The sequence below is a fragment of the Hipposideros armiger genome, unplaced genomic scaffold (assembly GCF_001890085.2).
Source record: "Hipposideros armiger isolate ML-2016 unplaced genomic scaffold, ASM189008v1 scaffold_34, whole genome shotgun sequence".
NCBI lineage: Eukaryota > Metazoa > Chordata > Mammalia > Chiroptera > Hipposideridae > Hipposideros > Hipposideros armiger.
The window spans coordinates 428,172-453,050 of NW_017731384.1; the positions used below are offsets into that span (position 1 = coordinate 428,172).

Sequence of the window (24,879 nt, forward strand, 5' to 3'; positions counted from 1 at the left end):
ACTTTTCATGAAATGTGATTCAGGAATAAGCCAGATGTCTTTACAAGCCCTTCCGTGGAGCAAGAGATGGCATAGGCACAGAGTCTGTAAAGGGCTGACCTTTCCTGAGAGGAAAGGTTGGTTCGGGAATATTAAAAAGCCTTTTTCTTTGCATAATGCAAAGCAGGGCCCTCTCTTGGTGGAAAATGACTTTGTGAACCATCACATCCAAGGAGACATAAGGGTCACGGTGACAGGCAGCAAGCCAAGGACAGGTTAGCCCTTTGCCGTGTAGCATTTGGTTTGGTTTCATGATGAATCTGGATTTGCTGTGCTCCTCTGTAAACCCAGGACGTTAAGATACGATGCTAAGACATCCTGGCTGGTGTACTCATCATCTAATTAGAATCCTGGGGTGTAAGTGCTTTATACTGAGGTTGTTTCACGCATCTGGGGCTAGTCTGGGGTCTCTGTTTGCAAGCATCATGAGCACCAGGGTCCAGCGCAGGTACAGAGGGGACATGGCACCCACTGATGGGGTGACTGAGTTGCTTTGCTTTGAAGGGTTGGGAAAGGTGCCGCCAAGGGAAGGGGCCATGGAACCGGCTTTTGAGGACTGGAGAATTCACCAGGTGAAGGGTGGGCCAGGATGAGGAAGGGCAAAGAACTGCAAAGCTACAGGTGTGTGGACACCAGCAGGATCAGATGTCCTGGGGAATGTGCTAAGCAATTCAGTGGGAATAGAAGTAGGTGTGCCTTCAAGGGGGCTCTAAGACCGAAGCACAAAGCACAGCTTCAGGATCAGAAAGATAATGGTGGAAAGTCAGGCAGTGGGGCTGATATTTTGGAATAAGGTATTTCCAGTTTAATTTGCCTGTTGCTGAGCTGGCTCTTGGAGCCCCCTTTCCATTCTGTGTGTGTGTGTGTGTGTGTGTGTGTGTGTGTGTGTGTGTGTGTGTGTTGGAAGGTGGCACAGATAGGGTGGGGTGACAAACTGGGGGCAGGGATTCCTAGTCCTCTTCTAGAAGGAACCTCTGGCTATCCCAGCTGAGAGCTCCTCTCTGGAGCCCGTGCAGAGCTGGGTCCCTGCTGACTGCTGAGCTGAGCAGTGTAGGTCTGTCCACCAGGACACTGCTCTCTGCTTAACTAGCCAAAGCCACTGTCTGGTCTGGTGGCTTCTTCCTGTCTCCACTTCTGCATTTTCATTTGGAAAATAGGGTAAAGATATTTTGCCATCTCTTTGGGGACTGTGAGGTTTAATTACTGATTAATAAAGTGTTGGAAGTTCCTTGGGGCCAGAGCGTTGAATGGGTTTGTTCTAATCACTCCCGAGTCTCAGGAACAAGTTAGCTAATCCCAGTGCTGTCTGCTGAGCGTCCTGAGTGCTGGGCACAGTATGCGGGTGCAGGGCTGGGGGTGTGCTTGAGAGGCCCCTATGATGTGACAGAAGGAGTGTGCCAGCGAGTTAATAGTCAACAAGCCCACTAAAGACTCAGGCAGGGGCACTGAGAGGACAATGTGTGTGATCATCGGGGTCAAGGGGACTTTCTGAAGGAGATGGGGGTGGGACAGGCTTTGACTAGGAGTGGGAAGCACTCCATCACACCTTGAAATGTAGGGTGGGAGAGAGGGGAGTAGAGCAGATGACAGGACTGGGAAGGAGGAGGTACCAGGGATGGGTGGCACTGTTGGGGGGCGTGATGGGGGCAGGGTAGGATAGGACATTCGGAACAGGTGAGCACAGAAGCCTTGCCTCTGGAAAAGGGCAGTCAGCTTGCTTCTAAGAACTGGGGAAAGTTCTGAGGTCCAGAAGGGGTGAGTGGGGAAGAGTTCGGGGGGGAAAGGAGGATGTACAGCCATGGGGAGGGGTGGGATGGGGCGGGTGGAGTCCAGCTTGAGAAGAAGGCACACGAGCAGACATGAGCAGGGCAGGACCAGGACTAGGGTGAGGCGAGCGAGGCATTCTCCGCAAGGGCAAAATTTAAGGCGGTGCCCCAAATCTCTGTAATCAAGATGAATCATATATACATATTTAAATTGGGGAATTGGGGAATGGGAACGGCGCTGGGGAATTGGGGGAAGGGGAACAGACAAGTTGCTGTCCTTTTGTTCTTCAGTCTAGTTGTGGAGGACGTTGCTTCACTGGCCCAAGTTGGCACCATCATTGCGCTCTTCCCGGGCAAGGCAGATCAGTCACCGGCTTCTGGACGGCTGCTCACTGCGGCTGCTGGCCGCTCACGCTGGCTGCTGGCCGCTCACGCTGGCTGCTGGCTACACACGGTAGCCCATGGCAACCCACTGCAGCAGGGGCTGCAGCCTACGCTGTCGCAGGCAACTCACGGCAGCCCAGCTCCAGGTTGAGCTGTTGTTCAGCATCTTAGCTGTGGAGGGCAGTGTCACTGGCCCTCATATGTGGGATCCGAACCGGGGCCCTCTGGCGTCCCAAGCCAGTTCTTAACCATCGCGCCACTCGGCCGGCCCAAGATAAATCATATTTTAATATTATTACTGATTTTTTTCTTTTCCCCCAAGCTCCAATATGGCCCAGCATTGTTATTGATCTTATCTGTTTTAAAAAGGTTTTTGCTATCTTGTTCATCATGGATTTTTTTACATTAATTTAGAATTTTTTTAAATTGCATTAAAATATTATGTATCTTGACTATTAAATTTTTTTAGTGTCCCCCTTAAATTTTGCACCTAAGGTGAGTGCCTCACTCTCCTCACCCTATTCCCAGCCTGCGAGTGGGGGCTGCGCAGGATGGCTGTGGGCTGCCAGACACTACCCTGGCTCTAGTCTAAACTAGCATCTTGTTCAGTGGGACCTGGCAAGCCCCTCCCTCTCCCCTGACCTCATTTTCCTGCTGTGAGATAGCTAAGACGGCTTCCACATCTGTGCACGCCCGTGCGTGTGCGTGTGCGTGTGCATGTGCGTGTGTGTGTGTGTGTGTGTGTGTGTGTGAAGTTCTGCAGTGGGCTGTGCAGACTGTGTGAAAATGGGCTGGGACTGGGACACCATGGCCAGGGGGCCCAGGAGAGGGTCCCAGGGAGGGGACCCCAGGAAGAAAGAGCAGGGGAGCAGGGGTGGTGATGTGGAGACAACCTCCTATGAGGCTCACCATCCCAGGAGCCAGGTCAGGCGAGCAGAGCTCTGCTGGTCCTCGGGCGCCCTGTCCTGACAACTGGCGGAAGGAGCTGGTTACAAAACCTCCCTACCCCCAGCCCTCCCCCCCCCCGCTGTGCTTCTTATCCCCTCACAAAGCAAATCCCAGGGGAACAACCACCTCGCCTCCAACCAATGACTAAATAAAAAATCATCAAGTTCAAATCCATCAACATGACCTATTGAATGCCAGTTGTAGGCCTGAGACACGAGGTATAGTTCATTGCTGCATTCAGCAGAGTTGAGTGCAATGAACAAAACAAAATTTCTGCCCTCGTGGAGCATGCTGTGCTGATCCCAAAGGATTTCTACATAGAGGGCATCGTGAAAGCCTGGGAGGGGGTACTGGAATACCTGTCTTTACAGGAGCGGAAACAGGCACAGAGAGGGCAAGTAACTTGCCCATGGCAACACAGTGAAAAACAGGCAGGATGCCAGGTCTCTTTTGGCTCTAAATCCTTGGGAGGGTAGTGACCTCAGGGGAAGGGACACAATGATTGTGTGGGGGTGTTAGTTGAAGAAGGGGCAGTCCTCTAGGTGTGGACTTTCCTCCTAAGTGGGCTGAAATTCTGGAATCAGCGTGACACAGAGCCCCTGGGGGAGGTAAGGGGCAAAGATTCTCCCTGGAATTGGGCAGCCATCTTTCCAGACACGGTATCCCTTCACCTGTCTGGGCCCCAGTCTCCTCATCTGTAGAAAGGGACAGCCACACCAGCTCCAGGGAGAATTAAGTGCCATTGCAGATATAAAACAGCTTGATAAATGGTGAGGCACAGTTTGCAGGGACTGGTAATTAGCTGGGCTGGGATGAGGGCCCAGGAAGCAGCTCATTGAACAAGAGGCCAGGAGAGCCTGCCGCTTGGGAGAGAGGGAGGAAAGCCCACTAATGAGGATCTGTGAGCCCATGGTGCTCAGGGCACTGGGCCATGCTTGGGATCCCATGGGGGTGGAGGCGGCTTCCTTAGGCAGATTGTTTATTTGGGGGCCTTCCTCCTCGCTGGGGACTCCCAGCCCTCGGGGAGAAAACTCCCCTCTCTCCTGGGAACCTGGGCCCCTGCTCTTACTGGACTCCCTTCCAGGCCTCTCTGAGAACAGGGCAGCTCCAGACCTTCAGGGTGGAGATGATGTGGCGGAGGAGGGCATGGGGGCTGGGGGTGGGGACGGGTGTCTGGGAAGAGACATATATGAGGGGGAGGACAGGGGAGGCAAGACGCTGCAGGCCAGCCTGCTGATGGCACAGTCTAACCGTGTCCCTTGCCGCCCTGTGCCCACAGGCCCTTCTCCTCCTGGGGCTGAGTCCCATCTCCACCTCCCTTCAGGACCAGCATTGTGAGAGCCTGTACCTGGTCAGCAACATCTCTGGTGAGTGCCCCCACCCTGCTCCTGCCAGCGTCTGGGTCACCACAGCCCTGTCACCTACCACAGCCCTACCACCTGCCCCTACCAGGTCTCCCAGGGCCCACACACAGCGCCATGAATATTCCTAAGGCAGGAAAAGCAGACAGATTGCCTCTCGAGGGCCCAAGCAATTCATCATCTCTCCACAGAGGGAGTGCAGTGCTGTGTTGAGGAGGTTCCTGAAATCGTGGTGGGAAGGAGAGTCATGATTAGGCGACAGCATCTGCCATGGGCCTAGGAGGGGCAAGTGGCAAGCGTCCTGAGTAGGTATCTCCCCTGCTGTGGGGTGGGCAACAGGAGAAGTGGCCCCAGCCCTTGCTGCTGTGAGAATCAACGGGGATGGGTGGAGGGGGGTGCTGAGCTGTGGCTCAGGCATCCTGAGGAGAAAGGCTGCTGTTTTGTGCTATTAAAATGCCCGAAGCATAATGCTTAGAGGGCTAACGATGTGCCAGGTGCTGCGGCAGCTACCTGAGCTATAGTAATCCAGTTTTCACAGTGACCTTCTGAGATAGGTGCTGTAACCCTCATTTTACAGACAGGGAAACTGAGGCACAGAGGAAAACTAGGAATTGCCAGAGCCAAGATTTCAGCCCAGGCAGCCTGGCTTCTGAATATTCTCTTCAGCCCCATGCTTGACACCACCTCAGTGAAAATACTGCAGAACTGCAAATATGACTAATACTTGCATAACTTCACCATTTTTTTTTACAGAGTGCTTTTGAATAGTTATCTTATTTCACACTCACAAGAGTTTAAGATCCATTTGTACAGATGAGGAAATTGAGGCACAGGAGAGTTACATGGGGGAATTATGTCTTTGACTCTCAAGGTCATGCCTTTTGTAACTTTGTGTGTGGTCCCTGAGCCCTCTTCCTGGCCCCTTTCACCAGGGTCCCGGGGGATGCTGCTGCCAGCCAGGTGGGAGGACCCCTGTACCTGAGAGCCTTAGGGAGTCTCGTTCTTAGGTGATTCATTTTCCTCTTCAGGTCTCTCCTTGATTCAACCCAGTTTATTAACTGAGCATCTACTATGTGCCAGGCCTCATGCAAGGCACTGTGGGAGCAAAGAGGGGCTTACAGTCTGGTCCAGGAGTCAAGTCCACAGACATGTACTCGTACTATCAGGCAGAATGCAAGGCGCGTGCTGGTGGAGAAGCGGACCCAGTGTGCTAGCAGGGAGGCCAGGCATCTGTTTCTGAAGCTGGGCCTGCAGGGAGAGGAGGCTTCCACAACCCAGAGGCGCTGCCTCTGGCCTGCTGTCTTCACTGGGGAGGTCCTGGGGTTTGGGGGATGAGCGCTGGACTTGGAGATGACCGACTGGGTTCCCATGCCCTCGGTGATGCTCCGTCTTATCCTGGCTGGAGGCAGGGTACACTGGTAGCCACAGGGAAGGGCATGCCCTTGACCCCCTTGAGCCTCACTTTGCCCTATTGTCAAGTTGTGGGGATGGCACCTGTCTCGAGAATCCTTTATGATTAAATGCACCCAGTCTTGTGGTAATATTCCACAAACTGTAGAGTGCCACACCAATACTGAGTATTACTTACTATTGTTGGTAACAGCTGCAGGCTTTTAAAAGTACTTAACCCTATAGCTGAGATGAGGGGAAGGCACTTGCCATGAATTGCTCACTACAGTGGAGGTGGCAGGGAGGTTAGATCAGGGGTGGTATGAATCCAGGAAGCCTTCCTGAAGGAGGAGGTTTCAAAATGAGTCTCCAAGAGACTCTGAGCATGGACCAGCAGAGAAGACTCAATGCTCTGAGCCAAAGCTAGGGTTGACTGAGGTCCATCAGGTGGACTTAGTGAAAGGCCAGGGCAGGGGTGAGGAGGAAGGAGCAGTAAGTCTGGGGAGGGAGGTACTGGGAGCCTATAACATCCCGCTGCAAAGTTGGCTAAGCTGGGCCATGGGGAACTGGGAAATTCTTGAGCAAGAGTCTGGAGTGCTAGTGGAGAGAGACTGAGAGGGAGAACTGAAGGGGCTGGGCCTGAGATGAAAGGCCCTGCCTAAAGCCCCCACCCCTGCACTGGAGCAAGGTCAGTCTCTATTAACTTCCTCATTGTGCTTGGGAGGAGTGACATCCCTGATTCCTCTCAGGTGTAACCTGTCCTTGGAGGCAACAGGGCATGATGAATGTCATTCATTTCCCGATGATTTGTACTCTGTGCCCCTATCCCCAGCCTGGCCCAGCCTGCCTGGTTTCATGGCACACAATCCATCAACCTTCACAATGGCCTCTGATAACACACTATTTGTCTTCTGACTCTGAGACCTACCCAGACCAATGGGCACTCGTAGAGACAGATGGTGAGGGTGGGTTGGAGGGACCAGGACAGATGGATGGGCGTCTAGCTGGGGCAGCTGGCACTGAGCCACGGCCTTTGGGGGGTTTCTTACATGCCAGGAGCAGGGAGAAGGTGGGTCCCTAGGGCCATCACCTGGCAGATCACAGACTTGGCAACTCATAAAATCATGTTATGAGTGTGATAATGCCAGAAAGTAATAGAATTGTTGACTAATGACATCAGAGACAAATGGAATCATATTGTGGACAGGGACCCAGGGTCATCAGTTCCTATCCCCTGTCTTAAGATAGTAAATGATAATAATAATTAATGATAGCTAATATTTATTTAGTGCCCACTAAGTATAGACACCATTCTAAGTGCTTTTCTCTCATTCAATCATCACAGTATAGTCAGAAAGTATTTTTATCCCTAATTTACAGGAGAGAAACCTAAGGTTCAGAGAGGTTAAATAACTTGCCCAAGCACAAACAGATACTAAGCAGTGATTCCAAGATTTGAAGCAAGTAGGCCTGATTCCAGACTTTTCCACCACCACTTTATGTGGCTGCCCAGAGAGCTGTGGTGCCCAGGTGTCACGTCCCGCACGACAAGGGCAATGAGAGAACGAGAGGGGGTGGCGAAGGGTTAAGAAAGAAAAGAAACAGCAGCCAAGAGTTAAATGAGAGCGGGGCCAAGGGTCTCCAGCCTCACAGGACTGAGAGCCCCCAATTGGGCCAACACACAGCTTTTATTTCTTCACATACCCGGAAGTAGCCTTGTTCTCTCCACAGTCTGTGAGTCTCATTTCTGAGAACTTGCTCATGACAGATTACTCATGCCTGCAAGCTGCTATTACCGAAAGTCTGCCGAATGACCAGACAAATGCTCTGCCTTCACACACCCATGTGCATATGACCCCAGGGAGATAAGATTATTATGCTGAGGACAGGACAGATACTATCACATCATTAGGTCACTTCCCAAGCGGGTTGCAGGAAGGAATGTAGCTACAGAGGTAGAAGACCTCAGTCTCTTTGGGGGCGGGTGAGGACCTATGCCCACCTCCATCAGCCCCGAGATTTCTCCTGATGGCCCCCATGTGACTGTGCCTGTCTTAGGTTGTTCCTTCCTCGAGGAATCTTACCCGTCATTGGCTCACAGCCTTCTTTGGGGGCCAAACAGGGAGACACAAGGTGTATGAGCAGTGTCCTCAAAAGGGTCAGTTTATGGGTACGCACGGGGGGACAGACGGCTGGACAGCTGCGTGGCAACACCCGGGGCCCAGCATAGTCAGTTATCCCGGGGTGCATAGTCACCCCTGCAGTTCCCCATACCCATATTGGGTTTGCACATGGCCCCTAATGTTTCTCCAGACCTACTATATGCCTGGCACTGTGCTAGGTGTTGGGAGTGCAAAGATGAAGAGCCCATAGACCCACAGGACAGGAGGCCCACCCACTTGTCCTGTCAAATCACACACCCTTCCCATCCAAGTACTAATCAGGCCCGACCCTGCTTAGCTTCCGAGATCAGAGGAGATCAGGCGCATATCCTACAAAGGCATTCTCTTGTGTGCCCAGCCAAAGAAAAGGCAGCTCAACCATAAGGTGGCCAAGCAAAGAGTAGGACTCTCTGCTTGCCCTCTGCCACCCTCTCCATGCCAGGTGACACAGGCAGAGCCCCTGCCCATTCATCCCAGCAGCACCTTCCTCTGAATGGGCAAGCGCGTGTGTTTCATAAGCTGCCTTTGGGCCATCTGGCTGCTCCCCCTCAGGACAGCCTTGGCTGAGTCCTTCTGCTGGGCTGAAACCAAACAGGAGGATGGGCTTCCCAGCCTCAGGGCTGCTGCCAAGTGCCTGCCTACTTTGGTTTATTCAGAAACCCCTGATGAGAGACCTAACTGGGACAAGAGCCTGTCCCTCTGAAGTTATCTCCCATGGAAGGATCTGCTGAGCACATTTGGACACTGAGACTGATGGAAGGGAACTGTGTAACTTACTTGGGGGAAGAAACCAGTGTCCAGTCATGCACATGCATCAAATAGGCCACCTTCACAGGGCTCTAATCTGTTCATTAAAGCAGGCCCCTCACGTGATTCTGACTCTGCAGGTGTTTTTCAGAGGCAGGTGGGAGCCCTCCATGCTACGCCTTCTCTTCCCTTCATGTGCAGGTGTTTGGGGCAATTGGAATGTGGGCCCCTTGTATCTGCTCTGTGCACGTGGGGGGAAGGAGGAAGATACAGGACCAGTCTTATGCATTATTTTAGTCCACTTCACTCCACACCTCCCCAAAAGACCCTGAAGGGACCTAGCTGCCCCATGAAGGAGGGGGTAAGCCACCAAGTGACAGAAATGTCAACACCTCAGACACACCAAGCACACACATGCCTCAGGGCCTTTGTACTTGGGGTTCCCTCTGCCTAGAACACTCTACCCCAGGTGTGCACCTGGCTCCCTCCCTCACTTCCCTTAGGTCTCTGCTTAAATGTGAGTACTTTAGAGACCACCAATTAAAATAGCACCCCCGTCAGTCAGTCTTTATCTCCTTACTCTGCTTATTTCTTTTCTATAGCGTTTCTCACTGGTTAATAGATATGCCTGTCTGTTTGTTTACTGCCACCCCCCCATCACTGAGGGCAGGGCATTTATTTTATTTATTAGTGTATCCTAGAAAATTTCTTAGGTGGCCCTTAAAAACTCCAGTAAAGAGCAGTCAGTAGTATTCCTCCCCATCCATAACTTACTTGACCAGGAGGGACGCTGTGGGATAGGAAGCTGTGGGGAGGAGTTCGCTCCTAATAGTAGCTGGGGGCTGGTAGATTGGCTTGGCTATTTGCAAGGCTAACTTACTCTGGTCCAAGCTGCCACTCACCCTAGATCTATAATATCCAGGTGGGAAAATAACCGCCAGGGGTGCAGGAGAGTTTGGACGTTTGTAGGAGTGGGAACTAGAGGGGACATTGGCCCAAGAATCACAGCCCAACTGCCCTGACCTCGAGGTCCTTAACAGCCCCCAAGTTGAGTGACACACAGACTTCTTTCCCTTCCCAGTTCCCTGAACTTCGGGAATTTTTTATTTATTTTCTGTACCTCTTTCTCCTGGCGTTCTGTCTGCTCCACCCTGTTTTAGTTTCAGTTTTTTGTCTCTTTTATTTCCTTTCTCTCCCCATTTCTTCTTGCCCATTTGCCCCGCCTCCCTCCCCCTCCCCCCCTTCTCAAAGAGTGGTTGAGTAGATTGAATGAGTGGCATGAATTTCATAATCTAAAATGCCCTTCACAACTCCTGGTATAGAGTAGTATTCAACAAATGTTAGTTCCCTCCACCCCCCAAGTCCTATACACCCTTCTGGAAGCCCAGCCTGTAGGATCCCCGGTGTCTGCTGCATGGTGGGTTGCAATCCTGGGCGAGAGCTGCCAACCGCCACAGAAGTGGGCACATGGCCGGAAGCTCTACTAGGCAATAGGGTAGGGGAGTCCAGTGGGCAGCGCCCGATTGACTGGAAGACCGTTCCTGAGGCCCCCAGTCCTGCTGCCTCCTCCCTTCCCTAGATCTCTGGGCCCCTTCTCCTCTTCCTCCACCTTCCTTTACTCCTCTTTTCCTTCCCTGCCTCTCGCTGCTCAGCCAATCCCTAAAACCACACAGCCAAACCCTTATTGAACTTCCTAGCTGTCATTTCCAAGTATGAGCATGTCTGTCCGCTGCTCATGATTGGCCACGCCCTGCCTGACTCCACCCCTCCCTCGGACCCCGCCCACCCAGCTCCCCTTTTAGGCCTTCACCTGTTATTAAGGACTGAGGGGGAGCGGGGGAACTTCCGTCCCCTGACTCCTTTCATTTGGTTTCTGGTCTTCCTTCTTGCAGCCTCTTTCTCCCTTTCTTCCGGTCTCTCACTCACACTTTCATTCCCTCCAGGATTTTCTGGGCTTTTAACGTAAAAGTTACCTCCACTGCAGTGTTCCCCTGTACCCCCTCCACACATCCTTGGGGTGGGGAGGGAGAGAGGCATGGAAACATGGAGGAACCCAGGGTGCTGAAATGGGTGCAACCAAATGCTATGAGGGCCAGTTACCCAGGCTGGGGCCAGCTGGGGTGCAGTGGATAGAGCCCTGGGCAGGCATCAAAAGACCAGCTTTCAAAACCCACTTTGGGGCTGCCCAAGTGGCGTGTTAGTTAAGAGTTGGCTTGGGACGCCAGCTCTGAGCAGCAGGGCCCCGGTTCAGATCCCACATGAGGGCCAGTGACACTGTGCCCTCTACAGCTAAGATGGTGAACAACAGCTCGACCAGAAGCTGGGCTGCTGTGAGTCGCCAGCAACGGTGTAGGCTGCAGTGGGGCTGGCTGGCAGCTGGCGTGTGCTTTCGTGAGCTGCCATGTGCCGCTGTGAGTGGCCATCCAATGGCCGGTGTGCTACTGCCTCATCCAGAAAGAGTGCACTGATAATACCAACATGAGCCAGTGAAGCGAGGTCCTCCACAACTAGACTGAAGACCAAAAGGACAGCAGCTTGTCTGTTCCCCTCCCCCAATTTCCCAATAAAATCTTTTAAAAAAAAAACAAAAAAAATTCCCACTTCGCTTTTTAATGTCTGCGTGTCTTTGGATAAACAATTTGACTGCTCGGGCCTCGGTCTCCTTATCTATAAAACGGGGAGCATTAGCACCCATGTTGGCAGGTGGTGTGAGATCCACAGTAGGTGCTATGGAACCCTAATACGTACCACAGTCTAAGGGCAAATAGGGTTGCCCTGCCCACTCCCATCCCCAAACCTAGACCAGCTGTGGGAGGTGTCAGAGCACTAGGCATTGGCTGGTGCCTGTTCCTTGAGGCCAGGAGAGCCATCTGCTCAGTGGCCAGTCCCCGCCTTGGCTCTGGCCTGTTCCTGGCTGTGGCTGGTGCCCAGTCCTGCCCTGCCCTCTGTTCTTTGTGGAAGGGGCTCTGGGGAACTGTCCAAGGCAAGAAAGAGAAGAAAGAAAGGAGGAAGAGCAGAAGCTACACTGACTGAAGGTGTGTTAGGCAAGTGCCAGGTGCAGCCACATGTGCGTGATATCCCATTTAATCTGCCCATCACTGGGTACTATGAATGAATGAGTGAATGAATGAACCGTCTACCAAGGAAGGTATGATGGTGTCTTTAAATCAGTTGGTATATATAAAGCACCTGGCATGTGCCTGGCACACAGTCAGCTCTCAGTAAATGCTGCTTCCTTCCCTGCTGCCTCCTCAACTGTCCCCGCTCCCTTTTTTGGCATGAAATGTGGTGTAATAGAAAAAGCACTCAATATCGAGTCATCTGGTTATGAGTCCTGGTTCTTTCACTCATTGACTCATGACCTTGGGCAACCTACTTAACTTCCCTGGGCCTCAGTTTTCTCATCTGTAAAAAGGGAATAATGACATTGCAGGGTGGATGTGGAGCAAATGAAATATATGAAGAAGGGCTTTGAAAAATCAGAGTATATTATAGTTCATAGTATTACCTCTCCCTCCCCATGGCCACACGCCTCCAGCTTCCCCCGTCCTCCGGGCTCAGCACTATCGGCACGACCCATGACAGATTAAAATCTCAACTTGCTTTCCTCACTCCTCTACCCCCACCATCACTCTGTAATACCATTCACGGATGCTGTACTGTGGGACAGCACCAGGGTTTGGCCCACCCCTGCTGCCTGGCCTGCCGTCTCCTTGTACCCAATAAGCCCCAGTCCAGATTTCTTTCTCTTTCAATTAAACCACTTGGCCTCAAGGCCTCTGCCCCTTGAGCCCTGATTTGCACGAACGCCCTGTGAATAGCTTTGATTAGAAAGAAAAACTAGCATTTAGAACAAGTGCTGGTCAGCACTGCCCTGCACCCAGCAGAGAAAAGATGCCAATCTAACCCAGTGCTGTCTCCTGAGAGACTCAGGGCAGGCTGAGCTGGGGAGAAGATGGCAGGCAGGCCCCAGCCAAGGCTTGGCCGCTGCTGATGCCCAGCCCTGAAGAGGCTGCCCCCACATTGGTTCATGGCTCTCCCTGGCCTGTCTGTGCATTCTTGTGCCAGTCCTAGGTTATTAACCCCTTCCTGTCGTGCTGGACACATTGGGTCTTGATAGGACTGGTGTGCCAGCCTTATTATGCAGGAGAAGGGCATCAAAAGGCACAGAAAAAAGGGGCAGCTTCAGGAGGGGTGCCAGGACTGTCCTCAGCCTAGCACCCACCCATTGGAGACCAAAAGCCCCCCTACCCTCCAGAAGAATTACTGCGGCTTCAACTCTGCCCCAACACACACATAAACTACACTTCAAAAAGCTCTTTAATTAAGGGTAAATATTTGGAGGGGAACTTTGACATCTTTTTTCTAATTCAGCTGTTTACATCCCAATTTTTACATAGCTGTTTACATAGACCAATTTTTTCATTTAATTCCATAGTCTCTATGAACACGTAAAGCTTCCATGAACCGAGATTAAGAATTTCTGATCAGATCCAACCACTTCATTTTATTATAAAGACACTAAGGCCCAGAGAGGGCAAGTGACTTGCCTATGGTCACACAGCAAATTAGTAGCACAGCTCAGTTTGAAGCCAGGGTTCTAGACTCTGGTTCAGTGTCCTTTCTATTCCCCCAGATGGTGTCTCCCTCCACTTTCTCCCCATGGTCTCCTCAGGAATCCTCTCCTAGGGCATAGCACAGACCAGGGCAAACTGTATGTTCAGTAAATGGTCATCAGGCCAGCTGGAAGTCGGCCAGCTTCATTTAGCTGGTTTTTCCCTGCAAGGCCAGAGCAGATGTGGTATGGTTCCAAAGACAAGTGAGGGGGGCTGGGTCAGGGGTCGGCTGGGTCTGTTCCAAGCTGTGGAATCTGAGAGCCCCAGTCTGCACCAAGTGATGAGCCAAGAGAAGTGTCCTGAGGCTACAGAGCAGGGGACCTGGAGCATGTCCAGCTTTCCTCTAAATGCCAACCAGGGCCTCAGCTTTTAACACCACCTCCTAATGTTTTTGCTCCTCCTCTGCTCTAGAACCCACTCTGGCTCCCTAGTGCCATAGCATCAAATTCAGATTCCTTCCCCTGGTGTCTCCTCTGCACAGGAGGAGCTCATCTCTTCAGTGGGGTCATTGTTCCTGTCCTATCCCTGATTGGTGTGCGAGTCTGGGCCAGTGGGGAGGTGGGGCAGACACTGGAGTGGGGATCTTGCTCAGCCTCACCAGCTGTCTCTGCCCCCAGGACTGCAGTGCAATGCATCCGTGGATCTCATTGGCACCTGCTGGCCGCGGAGCCCCGCAGGGCAGCTGGTGGCTCGACCCTGCCCTGCCTTTTTCTACGGTGTCCGCTACAACACCACAAGTAAGGGAGCATTGGAGGGCAGATCATCTGCTGGGAGGGGGGCAGGATGGGGAGAGCTTGGGACTTGTTGGAGGTAGGGGAACTAATTTAATGACAATAGCAATACCTCTCGTGGGTACAGCCACCATTTACCAAAGGCCAGTTTTGCTCTGCCGGGCACCCTGCTCATACTGCCAATTCTCCCATTACCCCGGGAAATTATATAACCAAGACCCCTGAGGCTCAGAGAGGTTAAGGAACTTGCCCAAGGTCACCAGCTGGTAAGAGATAGAGCTGGACTTGTATCCAGGTGTGTCTGACACTTTCTTCTGTAGTTAACAGATTGAGTTAGTCAGCTTGAGCCTCCAACAACCCCATGAGGAGGGCAGGAACCATCAGAATAGCTCCAACCTTGGGATGAGAACCCTGAGCTCAGACATATGACAAAGACTGTTCAGGGCCCTCCAGCCAGGAAGTGAGGAACGCAGTTCCCACTCCACAGCCAGGGGGCGTGGTCTCGCACGCAGGCCCACAGGTGGGGTGGGGATGGGGAAGGACAGACCCGGGGTATGTTCAGATACTTGATCCCCGTGTAAACACCTCACTCCCCTGAGGCGCTGAGCCTCCACCTCCAAGCTTTGCAGCTCCTTGCTATGCCACCTGTCACCGTCAGAATTAATTTGCTCTCTCCTGTCAATAAGTCACAGCTCCTGTTTATCAAGAGAGCAACAGCTGCAGGCCAGAGGCCCTGACCTGTCTGAGAGGAGGGTGGGGGTCCTAGATGGGCCTTTAGGGTCTGGCGGGCTTGAGCTCAGAGCACCAAGAGGGTACAAAGGGTGACCACAGACACCAAGTGGTTTACTCCAAGACCTGCTGTGTGACCTTTAGAACATTTTTTTTTTTTTTTTTTACCTCTTATGGCCCTCTGGCCCCTATCTGAGGATGGAGAGGCTGGATGCTTTGGCTTCTAAGACTTTGTCCATCTCAAAACTCCCAAGTTCCTTCTCCTGTCCCTCTCTCCTTTACCAGCTGGACCACGTGGGTTAGGGTGGGGGGCTGCAGCCAAGGAGGGTGGGAGGGCCCTGGGGAGGCATTGGGACTGGGCAGGAGGCAGGGACAGCCAGAGCACACAGCTTCATGTGTCTGCAACCACAGCTTGGAACCCGCAGAAGGAAAAGAAAGACTAAGGGGAGCGGGGAGGATATTCAGGCAGAAGGAAGGGCAGAAGGGCCGAAGAGGAAAGCTTGGGGTGCACAGCTGACTGGCCTCCAATTTAATAGGTCCATCTTACAATTAGAAAATGAAGGCAGAGAAGTGAGAACTGCCCAAGGTCACAAAGCTTGGAGGCAGGGCCAAACTGGGAGTCGGAGCTCTCCTGCAGCTCCACTCACAGTGCTGGGTGCCTAGAGGGGGCGGCAGCGTTGGGCTGGTGCATGACAGGGGGGTTTCCAGGAGGAGGCCCCTCTCCCTCTCAGGCACCAGGTCCTGTCAATTCCACCTCCAAAGTGATTCTCATGTCTAACCTTACCTGCCCTCCATCCCCAGTGCCACTACCCCTGTCCAAGTTCCCCTCTCTCTAACCCTTATTTCACATGTGACCCTGTCACACCCTTGCTTGGAGTCAACCCTTCCATGGCTCCCTATCAAGTCCAACTCCTGAGTGGGGCCAGCTGGGCTCTCTGTGGCTGCAGCCCTGCCTGCCTTTATAGCCAGCCCTGAACACTCCCTACGAGCTCCCTCCACTTACGTCTCCAAGGGTGACTTGACATGCCCCAAAGTAAATGTTTTCAGACCTTAGTGCCTGGATATGTGCTACTTGATTTGCCAGCCCTGCCTCAAGTGGAAGCCAGGCTCCTTCTGTAGCTGGCTAAGGAGCCCTCAGCACTGGCCCTCTCTGGGCCTCGGTTGCTCCACCTGCTGGGTGGGTGGGAGGTTTGGGTGGGGTGCTCTCTTGGCTCCCTCGCTCTTCCGTCTGTGATCCCAGGAGAGGAGCTGGGTGGAGACAGTCCCTAGCTGTGGAGGCAGGGCTGACAGATCCCCCTTTCCAGGTGCCCCAGTGCCAGGACGGTGAGGAACATGCCCATGCAATCAGTAGCGCGTGAGAACCCAGAGCTGTACCTAATCATTAAGCACTAATTAATTCATTTACTGACGAGGTGCTGCTGGGACTTCCAGGCCTTCCCCTTAATGCCCTCCCTCCGGCTGCATCTGATCTTCAAACGGATGGGAAGCATTTCCAAAAATATCCATTTTTCCCGTGATTCTCCGGGAAGACTGCTCAGCTCAGCAATCAAAGACAAGGAGGTCGCATCCTCCCTGGCAACGACTCCCTGCTTGGGTCTGTTTTCTTCCGGGGTCACCTCCTGCCTCCCCCACCAAAGCCTGCCCCGCCTGCATGACCCAGCCTGGCAGGGGCTCCAGGCTCCAACCCACATGTAGGGTGTGAAAAGGGGGGCTTGAGCCAAGAGGGTGCCTCCAGTTATCCCCACCAGTATCCCCTTTGATAGGGACAAATGACATATTCTGAATCTCATGTGAGGTTATGTAAATACAACTCCAAGACAATAATAATAAAAATAATAGCTCGCATCACATGCCAGGTAGAGCTCTAAGTACTCTGTACAGGTTAACTAAAAATGCTCACTCAACCATTAGGTAGGAATCATTGTGAAGTTCACTCCTGTCTTGCAGAGAAGAGAGCTGAGTGGTTGCAGGACTTGCCCAAGGTCACAAGGGTAGTAAGGGGTGGTGTCAGGATTTGAACCCAGGCTGCCTGGGTGGAGAGCTATGCTCTTAACACTGCTTTGTGCTGCCTCTTGTAGGGCCAGAGCCATTCCCCCCAACCCCACCCCATCCCACCCGTGCCCCTTCCAACCAGATCTCTGCCCTCAAGTCTCTTTCTTTGCAGACATTCCAGAGCAGCCTCCGGTCCCAGGCACTTCCGGTCCATGGCAGAGACACTGGATCGCCTGGCTCCTTGCCTCTCCCCAGAACTCCCTGAAAACTCTGTCACTGAGCCCTCAGCCCTTGGGTAGCTTATCCCTCATTTAGCAATTAGGAGAGAATCAGCAGCATCTTTGCCAACTCTGCCCAAGGGCTCAACTCTGCTGAGACTCAGGTCCACGGGCAGAGAAGCTGAGCAGAGCTTTAAAAATCCATTTAGCCTCATTTCCCCACTGGCACGCTGTGGTGTGAGCAGCCTCTCAACAGAGGGCCCGGGGAGTGGGGTTAGAAAGTAGCCTCAGCCTCGCAGCCCCGGAAGCCAGGCTGTGGCTCCCTATCTTGGGGACATAGCATCTCCGTCTCCCCCACACCACCACCACCCACTACCCACCCCATCATCTCCCCCTTGTTCTGATGTTGCCAGTAGAGAGGCGGCACCCAGACTGGACAGCACCTTGGGGATCAGCTGGTCCAGCCCTTCCTCATACACGTGAGGGAGGGACCGGAGAGGCCTACTGGCCAAGGTCACTCACGCAGCACAGCAGCACTAAGCTGGCCTCGGGGCCCCGCCTGTCTCCCAGGCAGTGCTCTGCCCCTGCCTGGCCCCAGGCTCAGGGACTGGCACTCAGGCCGCTTCTCCAGCCCTTCTCCTACCCCCCTGTGATGTGAGGGTCAACAGGAGCCATAAAAAGGCCTGCAGCTGGAAAGAGGCTGCACTGGAAATGGCTCAGGACTCAATTCTCTTCCAGCCAGCGCTGGCTGGAGTCTGGGCCAGAATTAACTCAAGGAAACATCTTTAGAGCCACCAATGCCAGAGAAGGGCACGGGGCAGGGCAGGGCAAGAAAAGACGATTTGGATCTCCCTTGGTCCCTTCCCTACTGGGTTTTAGGGCTCTGGTGCCCTGGGGTGGGAGCAGGCAGAAAGGACAGTGAGGGGGGCCCTTTGTGTCGCTCCAGCCATCCCATAGCCCTGAAGCCAGGCCTCAGACAAAGACGCCCTTCCCCATCTTCTTAGAAAGCAACAGGGCTGCAATCAAAGACAAGGACATTGCATCCTCCCTGGCAATGACACTCTGGTGGCCGCATAGCCCCCCCCCCAACCGCGCCCATGGCCACTGTCCTCTCTTTTGTCCCCAGTGCCATGTACCAGGCTGGGAGCCAGCTGTAGCAGATCCTAATGATGAGATACTTGCTACATGGGACCCATCCCCTGTGACATTCCCAGCACACTCCTGCCACATCTCGTTTTCTGTAACAAGAGCCCTCCACCATGGACGTTCCCAGCACCTGACCCTCCAACATAGGGCCTGCTGTGGGAAAATGCCACCATGGGGACCTTCCCCAACACCTGCCCTGTGAGCCCCACCCCATTTGAAACACTGCCCATGAGAACCTCACCCCATGAAACCCTGTCATTTTATGTGCCATGTGAACTGTCACCACATACACTTCCACATGCCCCCTCACTCCGTTGTGAGTGAGAATTGACTCATCAGATCTCACCAAACTTTTTCTGCTGAGACCCCAAAATGGGAGATTTCTCAGAAGGGCACCTACCATGTAATCTGCCTCCACATAAAGGCTTGCAAAGAAACAGCTCAGTGAGCTGGTCAGGCCTGCCCATGGGCTAGTCCTGTAGGCGTGCTTGTGCCAGCTTGAGTGGGCAGAGCCATGGCCCCACTGGCAGGCGTTGGAGTCACCACTGTACTCCTGTTGGAGGCCAGTGGACAGAAAGAGGCCGAAAGATCGGGGTGGTACTGAAGTCCCTCTCCCCGGCTTCCCCAGAGCCCCCCAGCAGTCAGGCCCCTGTGCTGGTCCAGGTGGATGGATAGATGGGCAGATGAATGGACAGACAGATGCCCAGGCTGCTCTTTAGGAGAGGAGCCATGGGTCACTCTGACTTTCTCTCCTTTTTCCAGATAACGGCTACCGGGAGTGCCTAGCCAACGGCAGCTGGGCCGCCCGCGTGAACTACTCAGAGTGCCAGGAGATCCTCACTGAGGAGGTGAGGCTGGCCAGAGGCTGCCTTTCTGAGGGGTGAGCCAGGGCCCTCAGCCAGGGTTTGTGCTGCTACGTGGCTGGTGGCCAGTCGGGGTCTGGCTCACGCATCCTGAGGGAGGGTGTGTCGAAAGGGCTTCAGGTAGCAATGAGCTCTGTCTCCTCCCTTCCTTCCTCCCTTCTACCTGCACCCACTAGTACAGGTTCTCATCCATTTCCATCCCACCCACCTGAGCGACACATCCAGGTCCAGCCAGGGGGCTCTATCAGAATCAGGGATGGGGGTGAGGGAAAGCAATGAAGTTCTAAAAAGCCCTTGGAGAACCTTGAAAATATTTCAATGTTTTTGAGAAGATATTGCTTCCACGTAGCACAGAATTCAAAGGTACAGATGGGAATCCAGACAACGGCTCCCTCCCACCGCTGGGTTCCCTCCTCAGAAGCAACCATTTTGCCAGTTTCTTAAGTGTTCTTCCACAGATGTTCTCTGCATATGCAAGTAATTATGTACATATATCCTTTTCTGTTTTTACAGAAACGTTGCATATTATACACCCTGTTCAACACCTTGCTTTTTTCATATAATTATCCATCTTGGTGATTGTTCTGTATTAGCACATAAAGAGCAACTTCATTCTTTTTTACATAATATCACGTCATGCAGATGTACCATAATTTATTTATTCAGTCTTTATTCTCACTCTTTGGTTGTTACCAACAGTGCCACAATGAATAATCTTTTAAGGATGACATTTGGCAGATGCACGGGTATACCTATCTTCCCGGTGTTGCTGCTCTGTCCCTTGTCCCCTTCCCTACACCTCCACCTCCCCTTCAGTGGGTGCTGAGGAAGGTGGGGGTCATGGAATTGAGGAACCAGGCAGCAGAAAGCCAAGGGCCGAGGGAGGATGCCCCAGGTTGCCTGAGGTCCCCAGGCTTCTGGGGCGTGGAAGAGAGAGGGGCTGGTCTAGGCTGTTTGGAGAACTCCAACTCCTTAAAGATCTAAACTGGAAGGGAACTTGGAGACCCTCTGTCCCATCTTGATCTGTCTGGGAATAAGTCACTCAGAGCATTTGTTCAAATTCAAGTCCCAGGTGCCACACCCAACACCCAGTAAATCAAAGAGGGCCTGGAAATCTGCCCCCAAGGGGCCTTCTGATGGGGAAAAAGTGAGAAACTCTACTCTAGTGCAACCCACCTCACTATAGGGAGACTGAGCCCCAGAAAGAGGGAGGGACTCACGCAAGGTCACGTGATCAGAGTGCGTCAGAGCCCAGGACCTGGGACTTTGAAGTCCAGGCTCTGCTTTGCCCACTGCCAAGCACTTGGTGTGAAGCGAGGTTGATGGTGGGAGAACAGCTTTCCCCACCCACCACCCCACCTAAGTCTGAGTGCTTTGGTTAGCCCCTCCCCTAGGCTGCCTGGCTTCACGTCACTGAGATATTGGGGCTGCACTGTCCCCTTCCAGAAGCTGCAAAGATGGGGCCTAAAAGAACGGCATGCTCTTTAATGGTGCTGCTTTGGCAGGGTGAGAGTTACGTGGGATGTTGGATGAGAGGCTCCCTGGCTTCTCACATCACACAGGCCAGGCCATGTGGTCCACCCCAGTCTGGGATGGATGGGTATAGCTCTCCCCGATGAACTGACCTGAGCACAGATAGCTCCCAGGTTGCTAAGCACCCACACAGCGAGCCAACCTGGCAAGTCCTGGGGCTGGGGAGGAGGGCATCCCCCTGGATTGGACGAGGGAGGTGGGGTTCCAGATCAGGAAACATCGTTGGGTCAGAAGAGATAGGCTTGGCCGGTGGGTAGGGTGGGCAAGTAAACCAATCAATGGGGTGGGGATACTACACAGTAGAGCGGTAGGAGGATGGGAAACGGGGTTTGTGCTCAGGAAGGCAGGTCAGTGCTGTCAGCAACTATTAAGACTACAGGTGATGCCCAGAGAGGGGTGGTATGGGGACAGAACAGCTAAGGCAAGAAGTCTTTAGCCCTCATCTCATCCACCTTGTGTTCTGACCATCCTGCTGGGTCTGCAAAGCCAGAGGCAGACCATGTATCTCTAACTGGATGTATCTGCAACTGGATGTCAGGTCGCCAACCTCTGCCTTAGGACAGACAAGCCCTCCCCACCCCTCCCCTTCTCGGACATCAGCAAAGCTGGAGGTGCCAGCTGCTCCCAGCCGCTGTCCCTGCATTGGGGCCTCTGGAATGGCAGGGCAAGTCCGTGGTTCACCCAGGTGTCTCCTGCTCTAGTTTAAGCCCCTTCCTTCCAGTTGGCTCTTCACCCCCCAACACCCTTCAAAGACTCAAGGGCAGAGGTCAGCTGCTCTCAGCCTTCCCTTCTCCCCACCCTGCTGCTCCCACCCCATTGGCACACAGGGCTCTCTGTCGGCTTGTGCTCTCTCTCTCTCTCTCTCTCTCTCTCTCTCCCTCCCTTCCTCTCTCTCTCTCTCTCCACCAGTGGGGTTAGAGCAAGAAGGAGGATTTCGCGAGGCTTCTCATCAGTCCCCTCTTTGTCAGTATGCTGGGAACTGCATGAGCTTTGGGGGCAGAAGGTTTGGGGTTCGGATTCTGGTCCTAACACACTTGCTGTTTGACTCTGGGCAGGTGACTGGTATGGGGACCCCACCAAGTCCCAGCTCCCTGGTCTGTCTGTAAAAGGGTAGAGGGAGGGTGGTGTCTGCCTGTGTCTTGTCCTGAGGAGGGCACTCCTTCATATGCCACCCCTCTGCCTGTCGTCTTACCCGAGGTCAAGGGAGGTTGTAGTGCACACCTGGAGGGTGGGAGGGTCATTGATGAGGAGACCACAGGTAACATGGGCACTGACTCCATGGGGGCTGCCACCCACACATCCCTCCAGGGTGCAGTGCTCACCCCCACCCCGACCTGCCCTGCCTGGCTTTGCCACCTACTCTTCCCAGGGGCCAGCCCCTGCTCACCCATATTGCCTGGCACTCTGGGTAATCAATTAATTTAATTAGTGAAAATGCCATCCCCTCTGCCAGCCCCCAGACACACCAGGCCCCTCCCCACTCCCAGGACTCCCTATTTCCTCCCAGAGCTATTCTGAGGAGGAAGACTCTCCAATTAATGGAGCAGCCAATTTGGTTTCTCAGCTCTGGGCCCTGGCTAAGCCCTAATTAAGCACCAGCACCGGGGGGATTGCAGATCATAGATTGGCATACCGGCTGCCTGTGAAATGGGACTTGTGAGGGTGCCCAGAGGCCAGGCCACAGAGGAGACCTGCCCACACCCATCACCATCAGGGACAAGACCCCAGTTGGGTAGTTTGACTCATGCATGGCCCAACCCTCCGGGATGGCACTGACCCCCGAGCACTGGCCCCCAGCCCCCATATCAGCACCCCCGCATACACACTGTCACCCTCCACTGCAGTGACACCCCCACTGCTGCAGACTCTCCCCCACCTCCCATGACGCTTGCACACACTCTGCTCCCCTCCCCCCACACTTTGTTCCCCTTTCCCACAGTCTGCTGAGCACTGGGAGCCAGGGCCTTGGCACATCCTGGGAGGGCACACCTTGGTGAGACATGAATGGGACTCTGTGGGTATAGGCTTATGGGCCGGGGTTCATTGCTCACTGTGGGGTTGGTTGGACCAGAGCTTCTGAGGTGCTTAGGACTCATCTGGGCTTCTTGCCAAAATGAAGATTTCTGACTATGAATCTGGGGTGGGGCTTAAGATTCTGCATTTCTTAAGATTCCTGCCATCTCCTAGGTGATGCTGACATTGCAGGTCTGGGGGCCACACTTAGAGGAGCCAGGGGCAGGCAGGGTGGGGAGAAGCTCAGAAAACCCAGGCAGCGGAGAGGAAGAGCCCCAGAGGGGGTGTCCAGGGCTGGGGGACTTGGCAGTGGGGACCAGGCAAGGAGAACTCATTGCGCCATCCTGAAAGGCATCGGGACAGAAAGTCTGACATGCTGCCTCTTTGGACATGGTGTGTCTTGCAGAGTCTGGTCACAATTGGCTGGACACTACTTATTGAATTCTGGTCATTGAGGGTACAGCAGAGTGGCCTCTGCCCAGTGCCACCTTCTTCAGGGTACCTGCTGGTCTGAGGTCTCCAAACTGGACAGGGACAGAGTGCTGGTCAGGTCCCAGGAATTGGCTGTGTCCATTTGTCCTTCAGGTACCCCAGCTGCTTCGGCAGTTTAATGGTGACTTTCACTCAGGAGGTCACGGACTGTCTCTCAGGGTGTCATAAGGGTCTCTTAGAGTGTCACTGTGTGTCTATCAGGATGTTGCTGGCTGTTCTCTCTGGGTGTCATCGATGACCTCTCAGGGTGTCGCTAACCATCTCAAAGGTTGTCTCTGGCCATCTCTTGCGTGTGGCTGGCCGTCTGTCCCGGTGATACTGGTCATCTCTTGATGTCTGGCAGCCTTCTCGGACTCTCTCTGCACTGTAACCCCCCCCCCCCCCAGCTGGTTTGCTGTTTGTCAGACTGCATCTCAGATGTGGCAGCTGAGAGATCAGGCTAGAACCCCGCCTGAGCCTCCAGCCTGAGGAGTCACGCAGAGGCTGCCCCCCAGACATTTTAGCCCGATTCTCCCCTTTCAGCCTCGGTAGAGAAAATCCACTTATGAGCACCCATCCTCCCTACAGAAGCCCAGTATGGAGAGAGTGCCCCTGTTTTCAGTCTCTGCTTGTCCCCCAATAAATATACTGTAGGTACAGGGGAAGGAGGTTCTTTAAGACCAAGCAAAACTGGATTCTAACAGCTGGCTGGGTGGCTTGGGCCGATTATGCAGCCTCTTCATCTGGAAAAAACAGGGACAAAAGGACAGTCTCGGAGGGCAGTTGTTAGAAAGAAAAGCAGTGACATCTGTAAAGCACCCGGTCTAGTGCCCAGCATATAGTAGGTGCTTGATAAGTGACTCACCTCACCCCAAACCAAACCCCCAGGCGCAGCCCCTGTCGGGGGCAGGACGGGGCAGCTGCTGGCAGGTGGTGGTGAAGCGGCTCCCACACTCTGTGCTCCTCTTGTTCACGGGGCCTGTGAACGAACCTGGGGCGTCGCGCCATTCTGGACTCCCAGACATTGTTATTACCCAGGGGCTTTGCAGCGCGGATTTGTGGAAAATTTAATAAAAGGTAATTAAGTACCAGCTCCAGACTGGAGGTGTGCATGGGGTCTCCAGATTTGCCATCTGCTGCCAGGCGCTCAAAGACCCTCCCCATTTGCGTGGCCCCTTTCCTCCCTCTGTCTCTCTCCTGTCTCCATTTACACCTCGCTGGGTCTCAACCCCTCCGAGCCTGAGTTGCTAATGTGATTTCCTGCCGTGTTCCTGAAAAACCTCTGCCAGGAAAAGTGGTCCCTAGAGCAGAGCTTCCTGGGACTCTGGACCTCAGAGGTTGTGCAGTGAGGACGCCCCTTCAGAAGGGGCTGAGGAGAGCCGGGACGGAGGGCTTGGCTTGGATGCTTGACGTATATCCTATGGCGGAGGCACATCCCGTGGGTGGGTGAGTTTGGGTCTCAGCTTCCTCATTTGGAAGACGAATAGAGTGAGACTTGATCCCTTAGGACTATCAGGATATGAAATGAATGAAGTAATGACAGGGACTTTGTTACAGTCCTGGGACAGGACCCCACCCACTTTCAAGCAGACCCCCTCCCCCTGGGCCAGGTGTAGGACCTGGGAAGCGTGTTATGCCGCCTGGGAGATTTTTATTTATAGTTTCTAATGATTTTGTGGATGCTAATCCACAGCAACTGCCCCCCACCTTGCTGATAGGGGCAGGCTTCAGCTGTAGCAGGAGGGCTTTGGGGGTGATTGAGAAGACAGTG

At 53.5% G+C, this 24,879-nt stretch overlaps 1 protein-coding gene across 1 annotated transcript in view; it reads left to right on the forward strand.

Annotated features, from left to right (window-relative positions):
• CRHR1 (corticotropin releasing hormone receptor 1) overlaps positions 1-24,879 on the forward strand; it is a 50,501-nt gene that overhangs the window by 17,871 nt on the left and 7,751 nt on the right. Inside the window, exons 2-5 of the mRNA XM_019637642.1 lie at positions 4,417-4,504; positions 14,030-14,149; positions 18,991-19,076; positions 23,997-24,173. Coding sequence (XP_019493187.1) covers positions 4,417-4,504; positions 14,030-14,149; positions 18,991-19,076; positions 23,997-24,173 — 471 coding nt within the window. The remainder of the gene's footprint in view (positions 1-4,416; positions 4,505-14,029; positions 14,150-18,990; positions 19,077-23,996; positions 24,174-24,879) is intronic.